Below are 19,418 nucleotides of genomic sequence, written 5' to 3'. Positions count from 1 at the left end.
AGGGTGGAAGAGGTCTTGTCCTTTCAAGAATACAGCTCTTCCACTCAGCAGCTCCACTTGGAAATAGTTCTCCAACTCTCTGGTGATGTCAGGCTGGACTGAGAAGTGGAGATCCAGAAGACATGCGGAATGAGTTTTGAATGAAACTGTGTCCTCCTCCCTTTCAGTCAGATAACCCCAGTGCATCGAGAATGGGCACGAGCACATGCTGTTTCTCTCCCAAATGAAATCGAGATGGTGGACTTCAGGACAAAGACGCTGACCATGGGGCCTTTGCTTCTGAAGAAAGAGGAAAGTTCCAAGGAGGTCTGTGATGAGAATGTGGGCTTTTTCTTACCAAGACCTTGCTTAGAACCAAACATTTCCACATCGGTAGCCAGAGAAGATGTTCCTCACTTTCTGAAGGGACAACAAAGAAAATCTGAAGGTGAGTTCACTTAATTACAGTGATCCCTTTATTCTTCTGCCAACAAATTATCTATCTATCATCTATCATCTATCATCTATCTATCTATCATCTATCATCTACCTATCATCTATCTATCTATCTATCTATCATCTTTTTCTTGAATGTATGAAAAATCTTAACCGTGAACTCATATTTAGTTGATGTTTACCTGTGGGAATCTTGAGGGCTTACACGGAGGATGCCTTCCTCCAAGATTTGAGTTTGCCACTCTGTCTAGCCCAAGACTTATTTACCAGAGAGCACAATGGTGCCAGCATTTTCCCTTAGGACAATGCTGTCTTTGATATTTGCTTGCCACTGTCCTAAACCAATTGGCCTAAACCTCCAGGGACAAACGTGTAGCCCAACAAGGTGCATTTACTGGCTTACTGCAATAAGATCGCATAGCAGAGAAACTGTTAGGGTAGGGTTTTTCGTAGGGTGCATTTCCAGTAGCTTCCTGAGAAAAGGTGCATAAAGTATATTAATGATAGTTTTTCACTGTCTCTGTTTCTTTTGAACTCCGTTCTTTCCATTTGTCTTGTTCTCTGTATTTTCACATTAGTGGCTTTTCTCACATATCCGTTGTTCCTTGACTATCTGTTTGTATTCCCTGGTGCGCCAGGGAGTGTGTTGAATGGGCAGAGAGAGACCTAGATGGTTGAGTGAGGGATTCCCCAAGTGTCAGTGTGCACAGATAGCCTTTTGTCTCGGTCAGTTCTTCCTGGACAGGGATAACCAAGCCCCTGACGATGGGTTGAAAGGCTGGGACTCACCTGTCAGTGTGTAGGCTTTCCCTTAATCCTTTTATTTTCACTCCAGCACCTTGTTTCTGCTCTCACCTATACCTAGCTCCTTAGTATCTTTGTTCCAAACTCTCCAGAAAGTAAACTTCCAGCCATCTGCCAGGAACAGAGAAGAGCAACTCCTGATGAGTGGGGCAGGACAGGGAATCTGGAAACTACTTCTTCCACAGACTTACAAGCAACCCCTTGTTTCATCCTCACCTTCGGAGGTAACCAGTGTCTTCAATTCCTGCTCCTTTCTGGAGTTCTTATTCCTTATTGAGTTCTCCCCCTGCAGGCACTGAGCAGAACAGACGACCACTCAATATTCATCCATTAAGTTTTCACCATGTAAAATTTTGTTGACTTGGCTCATCTGCTGTCTTGTCCTCTGGGCTTTTGTTGTTGTTGCTGTGCTTGTTTACTCCTTTTTAATTTCCTTTACTATCATTATAGTGAGAAATTTGTGGAATGGAGAAAAGTGGGCACATTTGATCTTTTAACTGGAATTCTATACACATGTAAAAGGCCTTCGACATATATTGCCAAGATACCGACCAGCAAGATCTCACCTCTACATTCTCACCAGAAGTGTTTGAGTGTTTTTCTACCTCATGTCGTGCCTTCCCAACACTGGATAATATTTATGCACATATTTAAAATAGGTTTAGAAAGGTTTTTTTCTTTTTTTTAAATCAGGAGGTTATACATATGCACCCAATTATACATTATATTCTGTTGTATTTCTGGGATTAACTTGTAGCATCCTCTTAACAGGGAAACTTCAGCCTCTACAATATGACCTCTTAGAGGGCAAGGATTTTGTCTTTGTTGTTCACAAGGATATTGCCATCTTCTGGGATGGTATCAGTCACTCATCAGGCACCTCAATAAATATTTGTCAAGGGGTGCCTGGGTGGCTCAGTCGTTGGGTGTCTGCCTTCGGCTCAGGTCGTGATCCCAGGGTCTTGGGATCGAGCCCCGCATCGGGCTCTCCTCTCAGCAGAAAGCCTGCTTCTCCCTCTCCCACTCCCCCTGCTTGTGTTCCCTCTCTCGCTGTGTCTCTCTCTGTCAAATAAATAAATAAAATCTTTAAATAAATAAATATTTGTTGAATAAATGCATAAAGAATTGGAGGGTGGTTGTTTTTTGTTTTAAAGATTTTATTTATTCATTTGACAGAGAGAGACACAGCGAGAGAGGGAACACAAGCGGGGGAGTGGGAGAGGGAGAAGCAGGCTTCCCACTAAGCAGGGAGCCCGATGCGGGGCTCGATCCCAGGACCCTGGGATCATGACTTGAGCCGAAGGCAGACACTTAACCAACTGAGCCACCCAGGCGCCCCAAGAGGTCTGTTTCTAAGTCAAATTTCAAAATGGCAGCCTGTGGCTAAAATGGACCTGCAATATATTTTGTTCAACCTTCAAAGCACTAAAAAAAGGGGGTAAGAGGGAAATTTCACATAAAGTCTCCAGCTCTCTGGCTTCTCTTGACAACTGGAGAATCTAGCAGTACTAGATTATCCATCTGGAGTGGACAGCATCACTTGGAACTGTGTAGTGGATGTCTTTTTAGTTGGGGCACATAATTTCAGCTTACTCCTATCCCTAGCTGTCCCACTTCATCCATTTAGTGACCTGCTTTGACCCTGGACACGTGGGAACTTTTGGTTTCAACTTTAAGCTGTGGTGGTGGGCGGGGCTTTAGGGACGATTCTGACTTTTTGGTAAGAGGACAACAACTAGGTCCACACAACGTAGTAAATCCCATCTATGATCTATCCCATGTTTAAGTTCAAACAACCGTCTCCTATTATACATGAATATTTATTTCCACATTTCTGTATGGTCCAGGCTTTATGAACAAAAAGCACTAGGAAATGAGGTTAAAAGATGATTGAATGATAAACATGTCTTGGAAATTAGAATTAGTGTACTGCTCCAGAAAGATTCAGACATTTATTTCCTCAGGAGCTGTTTGCTTACATTCCAGGATAATAAAACCCAGAGATACATTTCCCCTTTCTCCTGGAGACATTTGCTTACATTTCATAGTAAAGGTCTCTCTTTCTTGGGAGAGAAAGATGGGTCGAAGTACCAATCAATCTGAGTCTCATAATTTCAGGGTTCACTTCTGTGGTGCTTCTCCACAGGTAAACGTGGTGCTCACTGTGCTGCCCTGTGGGGAACTGGAGTGTGGGAAACTGGTGCTATGATGCTTTGTGCGTAATGAATGCTCTGTTCTCTGATCCAGAAAGCTTGTATTTCCTACCAGAATATAAACATAAACATAAGTATCATTATGAATATGAATGTAAATGTAAATATACACACATATATACAAATGTTATGTGTGTATATATATAATATGTATATTATATATATAATATGTATATTATATATATAATATACATTTACAGTTGGCCCTTGAACAATGTGGGGGTTGGGGACACTGACATAGAAAATCCGTGTATAACTTTTGACTCCCCAAAAACTTCACTACTCATAGCCTACTGTTAACTGGAAGCCTAATCAATAACATGAACAGTCAAGTAACACATATTTTGTATGTGTATTATATACTGTAGTCTTACAATAAAGTGAGCTAGAGAAAAGAAAACGTTATTCAGAAAATCATAAGGGGGCACCTGGGTGCTCAGTCGGTTAAGGGTCTGACTCTTGGTTTCAGCTCAGGTCATGATCTCGGGGTCATGGGATTGAGCCCCATGTCGGGCTCCGTGCTCAGCACAGAGTCTGCTTGAGATTCTTTCTCTCTCCTTCTCCCTCCCCCTCTACTCCTCCCTCTCCTCTCTCTTTCTCTCAAATAAATCAATAAAATATTTTTAAAAATCATAAAGAAAATAGATTTACAGTACCCTATTGTATTTATTGAAAAAAATTCACGTATAAGTGGACACACGCAGTTCAAACCCATGTTGTTCAAGGGTCAACTGTATATAAAAAACAACATTATATATAAAACAGCATCCCCCTTCCGTGGTGGTAGCCTTAAGTGGTTTTTTTTTTTTAGATTTTTATTCATTTATTTGATGCGGGAAGGGGCAGAGGGAGAAGCAGACCCCCCACTGAGCAGAGAGCCTGATACGTGACTCAATTCTGGGACTCCAGGATCATGACCTGAGCCGAAGGCAGTTGCTTAACCGACGGAGCCACCCAGGGACCCCTTTTTCCATTTTTTTTTTTAAAGCCTTAAGTTTTCTATAATCATTCCATGTGGATTACAACTTGAAAAACTCTTAATTTTAACTTTTCCTCAAATGTTAGCACCAAGATCACTCCACCTCCAACTCTGGCTTAAGACCTACTGCGTTCACTCTATTATTAAGAATATCTAATTATTTTATTTTTTCTTGTTATAGAGTTTTCTATTTCTGATATGAAGTACAGTAACCGAAGAATCGAGGTAAGATTAGTTTTAGCCTTTCTTTTTTTTTCTTTTTAAGATTTTATTTATTTATTTGACAGAGAGAGACACAGTAAGAGAGGGAACACAAACAGGGGGAGTGGGAGAGGGAGAAGCAGGCTCCCTGCTGAGCAGGGAACCCGATGTAGGGCTCGATCCCAGGACCCTGGGATCATGACCTGAGCCGAAGGCAGACGCTTAACCATCTGAGCCACTCAGGTGCCCCAGTTTTAGCCTTTCTGACTTAAGATTTGAAACCAAAGAACCTCTTGTTAGAGACAAACTCTATCAAAGAACTCAGAACCAAAATCCTCAGCAACTATAGCTTGGAAAACAACAGCTCACAGATAGTTTATAGAGTCACAAATAACTACTGGGAGAGTTATACTTTGCCATGTACATTTCTTTTCTGGGGTGTTTTCTGTTCACTACATAATGAGGTAAGTAACTCTTTTAGACATATTTTAATTTGTCTTCTTTTAACATGTCTAGAAATTAGGTAAACTAATTTCCCCCAGTGGTAGAAAGATTTTCCTAGTTGTCGAGTTTGGAAGTATAGTTTTTGGAAAGATTCTTGTGACCCTCTCAACTGTCGGCCTCTACTCTGTCCCATGAGCCTATGAGAAAGTGCATAGGTACTGCTTAGTGTTGTAAAAAGTTTATTGGCCTTAAAAACAAATAACAGCTGCTACTAGGGAGATGTTTAAGGCCTGGCAGAATCTGTCTTTATTTCTGACGTTACGTTTGATTGAAGAAAATCATCTCTACAATAAAAGTGGGGGATTACACTGCATTTCACTACTTCTAATGCCTAAGTCTCTAGTCTCAGCTTCCTTTCCCTTTCTTCTTACACACAGGTGGCAATACAATGACAAACATATAGCTCTCAGTTGCCATGCATGATCCCTGCCTATAAGTATGGTAATATAATTAGGTACCAAATCTGGGAAGAACCACAACGGAAAGTTAGTTTATAGCTTAATGACCATAAAGCTGAATTTATATATTGGGTTACACTGACCTCTAGAGGTTGCTGATAATAAAAACTAACTTCATTTGGGAAAATAGTTGAGAGGGCCAAGAAGTAATAACCATTCAGGGTTGCTAGCTTTCAAGTGTATAGTGGGGCACCTTTATAAGCCCCACCCAACAAAACAACTCAGCAAAATATGAAGGAGTAGTTGTGCTCCAGATACAAATTCTGAGTTAGTCTGTAACCTAATGATCATTGTTAAAGTAACTGTAACAGATTTTTTTTTTTTTTAAGAGAGAGAACAAGAGAGCATGAGCAGGGGCGGAGAGGGGCAGAGGAAGAGGGAGAGAGAGAATCCCAAGCAGACTCCTTGCCCAGTGTAGAGCGCAACACAGGGCTTGATCTCACAACGCTGAGATCATGACCCGAGCCGAACTCAGGAGTCGTACACTTAATTAACCTTAAGACTGAGACACCCAGGTGCCTCTGTAACAGAAATTTTATGCTGTTCTAAGTGGGTATTTTAAAAAATCTTATATCGATTCTATGGAAAGGAAAAGGAAAAGAGGAGAGAAATAAAATTTCTCATCTTAAAATTTTAATGTTTACCTGGGGCGCCTGAGTGGCTCAGTTGGTTAAGTGTTGGACTCTTGATTTCTGCTCAGGTCGTGATCTCAGGCTCCTTGGATCGAGCCGCACATCGGGCTCCACAATCAGCGGGGCATCTGTTTCTCTCCCCCTCTCTCTCTTTGCCTCTCTCCCCGCTCACACACTCTCTCTCCCTCCCTAAAATAAATAAATATTTTAAAACAATTTAACGTTTACATTATAGGGCCCTTATTTTATTATAAATACATAAACATGAATCTTTATAGCTATACCAATCTTGGTTTTTATTTTTTATTTATTTATTTTTTTAAAAAGATCTTATTTTTAAGTAATCTGTACACCCAACATGGGGTTTGAACTCACCGCCCCGAGACCAGGAGTCACCTACTCCACTGACTGAACCAACCAGGCACCCCCAACAATCTTGGTTTTTAGAAGTATTGTTTTACCAAAAATCCCAGGCGTGAGCTTTTAGTTTTTAAAATTGGGATCTCTAGTGGACACCTGGGTGGCTCAGTTGGTTAAGCATCTGCCTTTGGCTCAGGTCATGATCCCAGGATACTGGGATCGAGTCCCACATCGGGCTCCTTGCTCAGCGGGGAGCCTGCTTCTCCCTCTGCCTGCCACTCCCCCGCTTGTGCTCTCTCTCTGTCTCTGACAAATAAATAAATAAAATCTTAAAAAAATAGATAAATAAAATTGGGATCTCTAGGATAGCCTTGTAAAGGCCTCCCTAAATCAAATCTTAGAATCTATCTGGAATGGATGGGGAGATGGTAACTGGGTGATGGGCATTAAGGAGGGCAGGTGGTGATGAGCACTGAGTGTTATACGCAACTGATGAATTGTTGAACACTACATCTGAAACTGATGATGTACGATGTGCTGGCTAATTGAATTTAAATAAAAAAAGATAATCTCTCTGGATTACTTTAAACCACTTGATATGATATGCATGTACGTTTCTGCGTTCATTAGCCTTTTCTCTTTTCTTTTAGTTCCCTCTGCCACCATTGTCACTTTTGTCCAGGAAACCTGGTGTTCATACAATCCCCCCAAATCACAATGATCCAAAAGAGAGAGAAAGAAATATTCTGAACTTCATATCCTTTGTACCTAAGCTCTCAGAGCCCGGAAGTCGATCTGAGGAGTTTAGACCATCACACAAGCAGCAGGAAGCTCCGTTTAAGGTGTTTGTGGATCAGACTCTCAGGTCCTCTGATAGCTCCATTTGGTCCAGAAACATGTGCTCGTTTTGGAAGGCTAGCCATCAGAGACAACACATGGAAATGGAGGAGAACAGGAAATCCAAGGAAACAGAAGGAAGTGACAAAATTGCAATCTCTGACTTTGAAAAGGGACAATCTTTGGGATCCTTTGGAAACTGTGAGGAGAGCAATTTTCCTACAGATTGGGAAGTGGATCTTGACTGCATTGGTCATGAAATTCGAGAAGCAGAAGAAGAGAATTCTCAACATCTTTCATCAGGAAAGAAAGAGGGTTCAGTAGCCAGAAACTGTAAACAAGACTGTGAAGTTGGGTGTACCATGCCAATCAAGTTCCAAGAAGCCCAGCATTCAGAAGTAATTCTAAGGCAGGATGAAGAGACTAGAAATGATCAGGCTGATTCCAAAAGTTCTTCAGTCCAGAAAGGGGAAGCAGTTGAGCCAAATCATATTTTAGAAGAGTGTACTGTACATAAAAGTTTGTCCAATATAGTCCCTGATGGCTCTACTGAAGAGCTCCCACAAGGTCATAGAGGCATAGAGACAAACATAAAAATATCAGTAGCAGAGGCCACCAAACCAGAAATGAATGCAATGGTACCTCTTATCCACATCACTATCCCTGGACATAGACCTCCCAAGGAACTGGCAATAGCCAAACTGAGCCTCCAAAAAAGAAAGGGCACTCTTCAAAACAACAATAGCTTCAACATACTTGCACACCAAGAAAACGACGGGCATAAGATGAAAACCCACAGAAATAAGTTGGAGTCAAAGACCAAGACCAGTAACAGGACACCCCAGAATTTCATGATTTCCCTTGAGGGTTCCATTAAGCCTACCATGCATAAAACCAGCAAAAAAACTCAAGTTTTCCCTGCTTTGGGACTTGTTGACCCCAGACTTCGGCAGTCACCCAAGTTTCAAAGGAGAATGCCACAGGTAGAAAAGAAGCAATCAACTTACCGGGCTCTGAAACCTAAAAAGCAATCTTTTCCTTGCATCTGTAAGAATCCAGCAATGAAGAAGTCTCCTGTTCCTCTCTCTGCTCAACCAACAGAGCCAAGACTAAATTATTTAGATCTTAAGTATAGTGACATGTTCAAAGAAATCAATTCAACTGCTAATGGGCCTGGAATCTATGAAATGTTTGGGACTCCTGTTTATTGTCACATGAGAGAGGCTGAACGTCAGGAGCACAAATATTACCGAGAGATATGCTCAGCTCCATCTGGCAGATGTATTACCAATAAATGTCGATCGTCACACAGTGAGAGAAGCAGCAATAGCAGAACAAGATTTTCTCAGAAAAGACCACACATTAAACCTGCAAAGCCTTCGCTTGGCATTAAACAAAAGAGCAAAAGTTTAATTTCTAAAGAAAAGGGTTACAAGGCCGTAGGTAGCAACTTACAAGACATTGAAAATGGTGATGATATTTCAGATCCAGAGTGGCAGATAAAGTCTTCAGGAAATGACTTTCTCTCTTCCAGTGATGAAGGTCAGCCCATGAACTTGGCTCTGCCTCAGAAGCGGTCCACTGCACAGAATGGATTCCTTCCTGTTACAGATTTGTCCGCTGTTGAAGAAGTCTCTATGGAAGAGTCTGCTGATGAAGGAGACATTTCTAACAATCAAATACTTGCCACGAGCCTCAGAGATCTGCATAAACTTGAAGAACTACATCACCAGACCCCATTTGTTCTTTCAGAAAATAGCTGGGCAGTGCCCAGTGAGAAGGGTTCCAATAAGCATGTACTGCAAGAAAAGCAGAGTACAGCATCTCTTGGTAAAATAAATGCCAACCAAATTTTGACTAACGATATAGGGTTCGAAAGTGTTTTAGATAAGTCTGAAACACTTACGAGTTTCTCTTTCCAAGAGAAACAACAGAGTGCATCTTCCCAAGCATATCAACATTGGGCACATTCTTTGGATCATGATAGTTTAGCTAATGAGTCAATTACATATCACACATTTGGACAAACTTTAAATGATGCAAATTCAATTTCGCAAGAAATTCTAGATTCTGTGAAGAATGAAGAATTGACAGATGAACTATTAGGATGCCTAGCTGCAGAACTATTAGCTCTTGATGAGAGAGATAACACCTCTTATCAAATAATGGCAAATGAAACAGATCCTGAAAACCTAAATCCTGTCTTCAGTAGGAGAGGAAAAACCACGCCAGAATTGGGCGGAGAGATGACAAATGTTAAAATACAGGTTGGTATAATTAGAATCAGTGATTCATTGAGGCAGGAAGGGTCCTCAGAGACAGTCTGGTTCAAACTCCTTATTTTCAAATGAGGAATCAGAAATCCTAAACAACTCAGTAGTTTTGTCAAGGTCTCACTATTTGGTTGCAAGTTTGGAATCCAGATCCCCTGACTGTCAGGCTAAGATGTTTTCTTTTTCTTTTTTAATTAATTAATTAATTAATTTTAAATTAACATATAATGTATTATTTGTTTCAGGGGTACAGGTCTGTGATTCATCAGTCTTACACAATTCACAGCGCTCACCATAGCACATACCCTCCCCAGTGTCTATCACCCAGCCACCCCATCCCTCCCACCCCCTCCACTCCAGCAACCCTCAGTTTGTTTCCTGAGATTAAGAGTCTCTTATGGTTTGTCTCCCTCTCTGGTTTCATCTTTTTTCATTTTCCCCTCCCTTCCCCTATGATCCATTGTCTTTTTTCTCAAATTCCTCATATCAGTGAGATCATATGATACTTGTCTTTCTCTGATTGACTTAGCATAATACCCTCTAGTTCCATCCACATCGTTGCAAATGACAAGATTTCATATTTTTGATGGCTGCATAATATTCCATATTGTGTGTGTGTGTGTGTGTGTGTGTGTGTGTGTGTGTGTGTCTGTGTGTACCACATCCTCCATTCATCTGTTGATGGACATCTAGGCTCTTTCCATAGTTTGGCTATTGTGGACATTGCTGCTATAAACATTGAGGAGCACATACCCCCTTCAGATCACTACATTTGTATCTTTGGGGTAAATACCCAGTAGTGCAATTGCTGGGTCATAGGGTAGCTCTATTTTCAACTTTTTGAGGAACCTACATACCATTTTCCAGAGTGGCTGCACCAGCTTGCATTCTCACCAACAGCGTAGGAGGTCCCCTTTCTCCACATCCTCACCAACAGGCTAAGATGTTTTCATTACACCGCCTTACTTCTGGAATTCAGCTAGCCCGACACTGCAATGACATCACTTTAGGTACATTAATATAGCAAAACTATTTATTTAAAGTAGGTCAGTATTTTATTCAGTGAAGATGTTTTCCATCAACAAATAGCAGAGAGATAATCATGGGTAAAACATTGCTCTAGGTGGTATGTGAGATAGAAGGAAATGCACAAGTAGCTCACCAGCTAATTCCAAAACAGATATGAAGACATGAAATATGAAAACTTTAACGCAGAAATATTGGTGCCTACTGTGTTTCTGGCACTGGGCTAAGAACTAGAGACATGATGGGGTACAAGACTTAGCCATTGCTCTCAAGGAAAATAAGCAACAATCATGAAAAATTAAAAAAAATTATTTGGCATGGGAGTAGGAGTGGGGAAGAAGAATATCAACAGATCCATTGGGTTTTGTTTTGTCTGTTTCAATTCTCACTGAATTACATGAGCCTCGTGTTCTACTCAAATTTTAAAGACAAATGGTAGGTTTAGCTGAAATATTTATTGAGCACTGACTCAGGCTATATCACACTATCTCAGGATCAGGAACAATTATTTTAGTCAGTTGATCAAAGTATACACAAGGCAAATAGTTATATCATAGCTAGGTTTATTGAGAACTTACCATGTAGGAGCGAGATATGTTACATTGTCTTCTTTATATGCTTCATAACACTCTATGACATAAAAAGTCCCCATCTGGAAGATGAGAAAATTGAGGCTTAGAAAGTTAACATAGTCAGTGAGTGGTGGGACCAGGCATTCTGCTTCCAGCCCACACTCTTATCACTACAGAGTGAGATTATTCCTTGTCCTGAAACACCAGCTCTGCCCTCATGGTGAATTTGGTTTCTGTTGGGGGTAGGTAGTGATTCAGGGAGGCCTCCAGGCTTAGGTAAGAAACGGGGATATGTGTGTGCACACTTGTGTGTCTGAGATGAGTCTACCACTCTGCCATTTTAATTTTTTTTAAAGATTTATTTGAGATCGAGAGAGAGAGAGAGAGCACATGTGCATGCACATGCGTGCAGGGGGTGGGGCAGAGGGAGAGAATCTTTAAGCAGACTCCCTGCTGAGCCCAGAGTCTGACTTGGGGCTTGATGTCAAGAGATCATGACCCATGAGATCATAACCTGAGCCAAAACCAAGAGTCGATCGCTCCACGGATTAAGCCACCAAGGCGCCCCGCCACTCTGCCATTTTAAATTTAAGCAAAGCTAACAAGCTAGTAAATATCAGCAGCCCGTAACCCCATCCTGTAATGGTGGAGTCAAAACTGACTTTTTGCAGCCTTTTCCTTCCCAAGCAGTCCTTAAGTTTAGTTTGGATAGAAACATGAAAGGATGGGGAGGAGGTACCCAGATGGCCTTTTCATTCCTGAGGAAGGTACGCTTGCAAGGCAGTCTTGATCATAATGGCCTTCACCATGCATCTGCGTCACCATCATTTATTTTTAAGAACTTGTGGAGGAGATCAAAACAAAGCGTTTTTGGCCCTGATCAACCAGTTGGAAAAGATGGTCTAAATTCTACAGAGATTCTTGTTCCCTGACTTCTAGAGCAGGGCTTCTCAAAGCTTACTGTGAATGCAAATCACTTGGGCATCATGTTAAAATGTAGACACTGATTCAGTATGTCTGGGGCCCGAGATTCTGCATGTCTAACAAGCTCCTATGTGATGTTGATTCACCTGTCTGCAGATTCTCCTTGGAGGAGCAAAGGTCTAGAGGACAAGGATCGTCATTCTATTCAGCTGGTCTTGACCACACTTCAGTGTTGTGGCTGTGTGTGAGGAAGAGAGAGTGTGTGTGTGTGTATTTGTGTATGAATGTGTGTATGTATATAGGCTTATGCATATATGTGTGTGTTTGAGTGTATGTTTGTGTCGTGGAAATAACTGAAGAACAGACAAAAGCTATTCAGAGCTTGCTCTAGCAAGAGTCAGCCACTAACACTTGTGTTTGGCAGAGACTCAAAGGCAGGCAGAGGAGTGGGAAACCTTCTTGGAGGGAGAGAAGGGCAGCTTTCAGTATGCTCTGATTGGAGGCTCTTGGCAGGGGGATACTAGAGGTGGGCTAACAAGCAGCATCCTATATGACTAATTAGGGGTGCATATTTGGCTTTCTCTAGTTGGTCCCGAGTTAGAAGAAAGGAAGACTCTACTTTCCAGCCATCTTCTCCATCCCAATGACTCAGAGTTTAATGGTGACTTTTCTTTTTGTCTCATTGTCCCAGAGGTGTAGTAGTGGGTTTAGGATATTCAACAAGGAGGAGAAGTTTCTCAACTCAAATGAAAAGAAGACATTTTCTGAAAATAGTTCAAAGTATGAAGAATGTATCCTGTGGACAAAGGGCGAGATCCTTGGGAAGGGAGCCTATGGTACAGTAAGTTAAATGGGAAACATGATGAAACCCCAAATCCCCACTCCTCCTTGACCCACCCTTTCCTTCCTAATCCTCTCGTGCCCTCCCCACGCTGTAAACTCTTTGACTTGGAACTTTTTCAGTTGGAAGTGATAGGAAACCCAACCCAAACTGGCCTGGGGGAAAGAATGTTCACTGGTTTATGTAACTGAAGGGTCTGGAATAGGTGTGGCTCTGGACATAGCTGATTTCAGGGGTCAAACAATGTCACTAGGGTCTGGCCTCCTGTATGTCTCCTAATGGGTCTCATTCTCAGGGTCTATGTGGTGGGGCAATGGCCAATGTATTTCTAACCTCTCATTCTCCTGGGTCCAAGTCCAGTGGGAGAGATGTCTCATGGTTCAACAGCTCAGGATGTTACCAGAAGTTGGGAGAATCATTGTTGAGTAGCAAAAACAAAAAAATGTTCCTTACAGTTTTTGAACTGCATCAGAGACCATCTAAATTCCTAGCACATTAGATGGTATTTACATAGATTGGTAAAAAGAAGACCGATCCCCAGATAAGACAGGCTATTTTCCAGCTGGGGGACATATCAGCAAGAAGCTGGAAAGACATGAAACCACTGAAGACACATGATGGGGTCACTGCCAAATTACCCCAGGACCTGCGTTCCTCTCTCTCCTTAGAGCTTTAGCACTGAAATAGGCGTTTCACTTATTTGGTGAGGAGTTTCCCCAATGTAGTCATGTAGATATCTGTGAGGTAAGAATTATCACCTCCATTTTATAGATGAGAAAAACTGAAGTCAAAAAGATTATACAACTTACCCAAAGTTACATACCTGGGGAATGGTGAGGCCAGGATTCTAACCAATCCAGGCCACTTGACTCCAAGCCAATATGCTATCCATTCACCATGCTACTCATCCCCATTTTGGCCTCACTGAAACATTGAATTTGCTTAGGTACTTTGCATTTAGGTAGGGATGTGTCAACTTAGAAGAAGACAAGGGTTTGGGAGGAGAAGGGAAAGACGAGCGTCACCTGAGGCATTTTGTGAACAGGTTATATAATTTAAATTTAATAATAAGGTTTGCTTCTAGGTATATTGTGGTCTTACTAGCCAAGGACAGCTAATAGCTGTAAAACAGGTGGCTTTGGATACTTCTGATAAATTAGCTACTGAAAAAGAATACCGGAAACTGCAGGAAGAAGTAGATTTGCTCAAAGCACTGAAACATGTCAACATTGTGGCCTATTTGGGGACATGCTTGGAAGAGAATATTGTAAACATTTTCATGGAGTTTGTCCCTGGTGGCTCAATCTCTAGTATTATAAACCGTTTTGGGCCATTGCCTGAGATGGTGTTCTGTAAATATACAAGACAAATTCTGCAAGGTGTTGCTTATCTCCATGAGAACTGTGTGGTGCATCGAGATATCAAAGGAAATAATGTCATGCTTATGCCAACCGGAATAATAAAGCTAATTGACTTTGGCTGTGCCAAGCGTTTGGCCTGGGCTGGCTTAAATGGCACCCACAGTGACATGCTTAAGTCCATGCATGGGACTCCATATTGGATGGCCCCGGAAGTCATCAATGAGTCTGGCTACGGAAGGAAGTCGGACATCTGGAGCATTGGCTGCACCGTGTTTGAGATGGCCACAGGGAAGCCTCCACTGGCTTCAATGGACAGGATGGCAGCCATGTTTTACATTGGAGCACACCGAGGGCTGATGCCTCCGTTACCAGGACACTTCTCGGAAAACGCAGCTGACTTTGTGCGCGTGTGCTTAACCAGGTAAGAAACTGAACACAGGCGGAGGAGAAATCCTCAGGGAGTCCAAGATGGCTGACATTTCCCCTGCAGCTTATGGCCCACAAAAAAATCAAGCAGGGAGTGATTTTGTACTGAAAGGAATCATGATTAACCACATTGGGTGCCTGTGCTCCTCATTGCATCGGGGTAGGGAGGGTAATGCCTCAAGTAGCAGGTGTCTCAATTAAATGTCTTATCAGGGACAGACAAATCAATGGGTGTGTGAACATTGCTACAGATCTACTTATTTATGAGTGGGACGTCTTCCGAGGGACTGGTCATGGTGCAATGATATCACCTGTGCTTAGATTCCCCTTTCCTGAGCTGCCTTTCCTCTCAAGGAACCAGTGTTCTCACCTCCTTCCTAAAACCGGCTCTCAGGAAAGTATGTGAGAAAGTCATTCATATTGAGGGGTTGATATGAATTGACTGATTGATGACTGACAGATTTAATGTATCGGTCCCCCCAGAGACGCTGGCATCCAAAATGAGGGGAAACATTTGAGCCTTTGAGCCAAAGGAACAAATCTCTAATTGAAGCATTTCATGCATCAAGTGTGGGGAATAATTGGGGAAGCAGAAAAGTAGCAGAAAGTTGTCTGTTTTTTCCTGTTCTGATGCTCCCTAGTATCTATGGAATAAAATGTTGGGTAAAATGTTAGAAGGGACCTTAGAGATTACCCACTTGTGTGGTTTTCAAACTTTTCTTAGCCAGGCACTCTCTGCTCATATGAATTTCTTTGCTTTTTTTTTTTTTTTTAAATAGACTTCATGCCTAGCATGGAGCCCAGTGTGGGGTTTGAACTCACAACCCTGAGATCAAGACCTGAGCTGAGATCAAGAGTCAGAATCTTAACTAACTGAGCCACCAGGCACCCCTCATATGAAATTTTAATTCAAAGAATAAAACATAAGAGCAGAGAGATGGCTCTGGTTAAAGTATGTGTGTATGTGTGTATGTGTATGGTGAGGGAGAGCTGAAGTGTAGGGTGGGGTGCTGGAGCCCACCCGCCTGGCCTCTGTCCACACCTAGTGAGGCTCAACATTTAGTTGTACATGCAGGACGAGGAAGGCTGTCTTGCTTTCAAAGAAGTGTGCGTTCTTTTTCCTAGATGAAAAATTCTAGTGCTCCAGCTTTAAGCAAGCCTACATGGCAAACTCCAACTCCCGGAATGGGTTCATTTTTTTCTTTCTTAATGAATCTCCAAACCCACAGTTCTCCCTGCCTGCTGACAAATGTGCCTCTCTCTTTCAGACTCTGTCTCTCTTTGCCATCATGTGTACCAGTGTCCTGGTTGATTTCAGGGGATTGCTCAGGACGAGGCAGGAACACATACTCCATGCTCCAGTTCTGGGCATCCTCAGATGTAGACACCATAGGCGTTCCAGTGTGGATTTTGTGGACAGAGCCCCAGGCACAGAGCTGCCCCTTGTTCCCCGCAAAAAACCTCACACAAGAGACATAAAGGTGTTAGAAACATCATATGAACCAGTACTAGTTTTGGAATTGGTCTTAGCTCTTAAGACTACTATAGTTGCTCTGTTCTGAATTGAACAATTATCTATTATTGATCCACAGAAACTACATGCTATTTTCATTTTTCTTTTGAGTTGTCATTATTCACACACAGACACACACACACACACACACACACACAGAGAGCTTTAAAGAGAAAGGGTGAAATCTTTTTTATGGCTCTCCTTTTGAAACATTGCTTCATGAACTAAGCAAGACACAACTCGTACCATTAATGATAAATTAATAGGGTTGTTGTGAGAGTTAATGTAAATTGCTTAGCAGAGTATGGGGCACATAATTAGGGCTCCATAGTTATTAAATGTTTGGGAGAATATTAATACATCTTACCTAATTAGCATCATATACAAGCATAAAATTACCTCTTGAAATTCTTTTTTTTTTTTTTTTTTAAGATTTTATTTATTTATTTGATAGAGAGAGACACAGCGAGAGCAGGATCACAAGCAGGGGGAGAGGGAGAGGGAGAAGCAGGCCTCCCGCAGAGCAGGGAGCCCGATGCAGGGCTCGATCCCAGGACCCTGGGATCATGACCTGAGCCGAAGGCAGACGCCCAACGACTGAGCCACCCAGGTGCCCCACCTCTTGAAATTCTATGGCAAAGATCCTAAGGACTCTAGAATCTTGCCTTATGACGATATTCCTTGGAGGTGTGGATAGTCAGAAATAAAGTGGGGGGGAGGCACTGCTAAAGATTCAGAAGTACAGATGACTAGGTGTTGACCAGAAGAAGGACTGAATAGATCAGAAATGAACTTTGGGGAGCAATAGGATGTGTGAGTGGGGGTACTCCTACGGGCAGGTTGAAAATCTGGGAAGGGGTGCCTGGGTGGCTCAGTGGGTTAAGCATCTGCCTTCGGCTCAGGTCATGATCCCAGGGTCCTGGGATCAAGCCCGTCGGGCTCCCTGCTCAGCGGGGAGCCTGCTTCTCCCTCTGCCTGTGGCTCCCCCTGCTTGTGCTCTCTCTGTCAAATAAATAAATAAAATCTTAAAACAAGAAAGTTCTGTGAAGTCAGGCCAAGGCAGTTAGCTTTGTTGCAATAGGCAGCGAAGAGCAGGGGACTGTAAAGAATTTGGGGCAGATCATGCCGTAAAGAAACTGGCCTTTGGGAAAGCAAGTCGGATGGCAGTGCATCGAAGGACTTCACACGGAGCTGCTTGAGACTGGAAGGCCAAGCAGGAATCCAGAGCTTGGACTTGGATGGTGGTGGAAGCAGTGGGACTATAAAGAGAAGGGTTCCAAAACATTCCAGAGGAAGGTGAATCAGGACTTGGTGATGGGGCATGATGGGACTGCATGGTTTTGAGTATAGATAATGGAAGAAATAATAGAAAGTTGTGAAAGAGGAGCAGGGGAGGGAATTGAAGAGGGCCCACCATTTAAGGAAATTTTCGAAGCTATGGGATTGGAGCTCAGGAAAGCAAATGAGATTGGAGGTCCATCTTTAGAAATCCGAAGGTTGGTAGCTATAGTCATGAACAACTTAAGAGGGCTGAGGAAAATTTTATTGAAAATGCTCAGGGGAGAAGTAACAACAGACATAGCAGCAAGTCCAGCACGTGGCTGAAGGAAAGGAGGGAGGGAGGGAGGGGAGTTGTCCCAAGGCCGGAGAAGAACCAAGAAAAGTTTCCTCCGAGTCTATGCAGAGATCGTTTTGAAAGGAGGGGCAGTGAATGCTTCAGATGTTCCTGTAGAGATGACAAGGGGGATGAACTCATTACATTTGGTAAGGAGAGGATCATGGCTAATTTTACGAGGGCAATTTCTATAGAGAGGAATGGGCCAAAGGGTAACGTTTGGGATAATGAATGTTGGAAAAAAAAAAAAAAGTCAATGGGTTTGGCTATGTTAAGGAAAGAATTTTTGGAGAGGAGAGATTTCTGCGTATTTGGAAGACAGGAGAAAGGGCTTCCAAAAGTGGAGGTTTTATTTCAAAATAATTTATGGTCACTGTATCTTTATGTCCATTTTCATCTGGGCTATCCTGGTAGTTATCCCCTGCACCTCTCCCCACCCCCCCACTGCCTCCATTCCCTGCCACCCAAATTATCAAAAGATAGCCAATTTAGGCAAAATAATGTCTTTGGAATAGGTCATTGCAGATAACTATTGACTGGTTCACGGCTTCATTGTTCACTGTTTATTGGCAAAATTTTAATTTGAGGAAAAATAACCTAAACCAAAATAGTACTAAGTGTATAACTGTCTCCCATTACTTTGCTCACCCAAGAGTGCCCCAAATGGGATTATTTCAATTAATCACCAAAACACATTTAAATGTCTACATCTTTTATTTTTTATTTTTTTATTATTATTTATTTTTTAATTTTATTTATTTATTTGACAGAGAGAGACACAGCGAGAGAGGGAACACAAGCAGGGGGAGTGGCAGAGGGAGAAGCAGGCTTCCCGCGGAGCAGGGAGCCCGACGCGGGGCTCGATCCCAGGACCCTGGGATCACGACCTGAGCCGAAGGCAGATGCCTAACGACTGAGCCACCCAGGCGCCCCTACATCTTTTATTTTTTAAAAGATTTTATTTGAGAGAGAGAGAGAGAGAGAGGGAGTGCACAAGTCGGGGGGGGAGGGGCAGAGGACAAGGGAGAAGCAGGTTCCCTGCTGAGCGCAGGGCCTAACATGGGGCTCGGAGATCATGACCTGAGCTGAAAGCGGTCACTTAACCGAATGAACCACCCAGGTGCCCCTTCTTAAAGGCTTTTTTAAAAAAAGATCTTCGATTTTATTTATCTTGAGAGAGAGAGAGAGAGAGAGAGGGAGAAAGAGTGGGGGAAGGGGCAGAGGGAGAGAGAGAATCTCAACCAGACTCCTCACTCAGCGCAGAGCCCAACACAGGGCTCGATCTCATGACCCTGAGAACATAACCTGAGCCAAAATCAAGAGTCAGATGCTTAACCAACTGAGCCACCCAGTTGCCCCCTTAAAGGATTTTCAGTTCTGGATTCCAGTGCCTCTAAGTTTTAAAAGTAAATTTAATGCTAGTTAAAAGTGCATTAAATTGTAC

General features: G+C 42.5%; 1 protein-coding gene across 5 annotated transcripts in view; it reads left to right on the top strand.

The window, feature by feature from the left end:
• MAP3K19 (mitogen-activated protein kinase kinase kinase 19) overlaps positions 1 to 19,418 on the top strand; it is a 46,069-nt gene that overhangs the window by 25,981 nt on the left and 670 nt on the right. Inside the window, exons 5-9 of one of the 5 annotated variants that reach the window (XM_036106926.2) lie at positions 168 to 427; positions 4,613 to 4,656; positions 7,237 to 9,690; positions 12,910 to 13,059; positions 14,144 to 14,841. In XM_036106926.2, coding sequence (XP_035962819.2) covers positions 168 to 427; positions 4,613 to 4,656; positions 7,237 to 9,690; positions 12,910 to 13,059; positions 14,144 to 14,841 — 3,606 coding nt within the window. The remainder of the gene's footprint in view (positions 1 to 167; positions 428 to 4,612; positions 4,657 to 7,236; positions 9,691 to 12,909; positions 13,060 to 14,143; positions 14,842 to 19,418) is intronic. The other 4 variants (XM_078070708.1, XM_078070712.1, XM_078070709.1 and 1 more) reach the window with 4 other exon arrangements.

This window comes from Halichoerus grypus, chromosome 4 (genome assembly GCF_964656455.1).
Source record: "Halichoerus grypus chromosome 4, mHalGry1.hap1.1, whole genome shotgun sequence".
Lineage (NCBI taxonomy): Eukaryota > Metazoa > Chordata > Mammalia > Carnivora > Phocidae > Halichoerus > Halichoerus grypus.
The sequence above is the reverse complement of the archived record's forward strand: the minus strand, read 5'-3'. Positions and strand labels throughout refer to the sequence as shown.